General features: G+C 57.1%; 1 protein-coding gene across 1 annotated transcript in view; it reads left to right on the top strand.

Annotated features, from left to right (window-relative positions):
• ETH_00037700 (ABC1 domain-containing protein, putative) overlaps positions 1-443 on the top strand; it is a gene marked incomplete at both ends in the record, with an annotated part of 1,393 nt that extends 950 nt beyond the window's left edge. The window contains 2 exons of the mRNA XM_013376316.1: positions 46-99; positions 377-443. Of these exons, the coding sequence (XP_013231770.1) occupies positions 46-99; positions 377-443 (121 nt within the window). The remainder of the gene's footprint in view (positions 1-45; positions 100-376) is intronic.
• Positions 444-459: the final 16 nt, after the last annotated feature.

The following is a 459-nucleotide window of genomic DNA, read 5'->3' as shown; positions in this document are numbered from 1 at the left end:
TGTGCTCATACTCTCTGCTGCTGCTGCTGCTGCTGCTGCTTGCAGCACTGCTGGAGATTTGCTGCCAGCGCCTCTCATCGACGCGCTGCAGCGCTCGCGGTGAGTCTTTGTGCTGTACGTACACCCAGAATCAGCAGCAGCAGCAGCAGCAGCAGCAGCACTTCCCACTCTGCTGCTGGTGCTGCTGACGGCGAAAAAGGCATCAACCTGGAAGAGCAGCAGCTGTAGCTTCAGCTGCTGCTGCTGCTTGCTGTTGTAGTATCACATTGTTTGCCACTTTTGAAGGCTGCTGCTGCTGTCGCTCCTGTTGCTACTGCTGCTGCTGTTGCTGCTGCAGGAGTTTTGTTGTGGAGTGTTTGCTGCTGCTGCTGCTCAGAGATGGAGCCGATGCGATGCCGCCGGGGGAAGCAGAGAAGGTACGATATTTGCAGCAGCAGAAGTAGCAGCAGCCGCAAGCAG

The sequence above is a fragment of the Eimeria tenella genome, genomic scaffold (genome assembly GCF_000499545.2).
Source record: "Eimeria tenella Houghton genomic scaffold, Eth_scaff3315, whole genome shotgun sequence".
Classification (NCBI taxonomy): Eukaryota; Apicomplexa; class Conoidasida; order Eucoccidiorida; family Eimeriidae; genus Eimeria; species Eimeria tenella.
The sequence above is the reverse complement of the archived record's forward strand: the minus strand, read 5'-3'. Positions and strand labels throughout refer to the sequence as shown.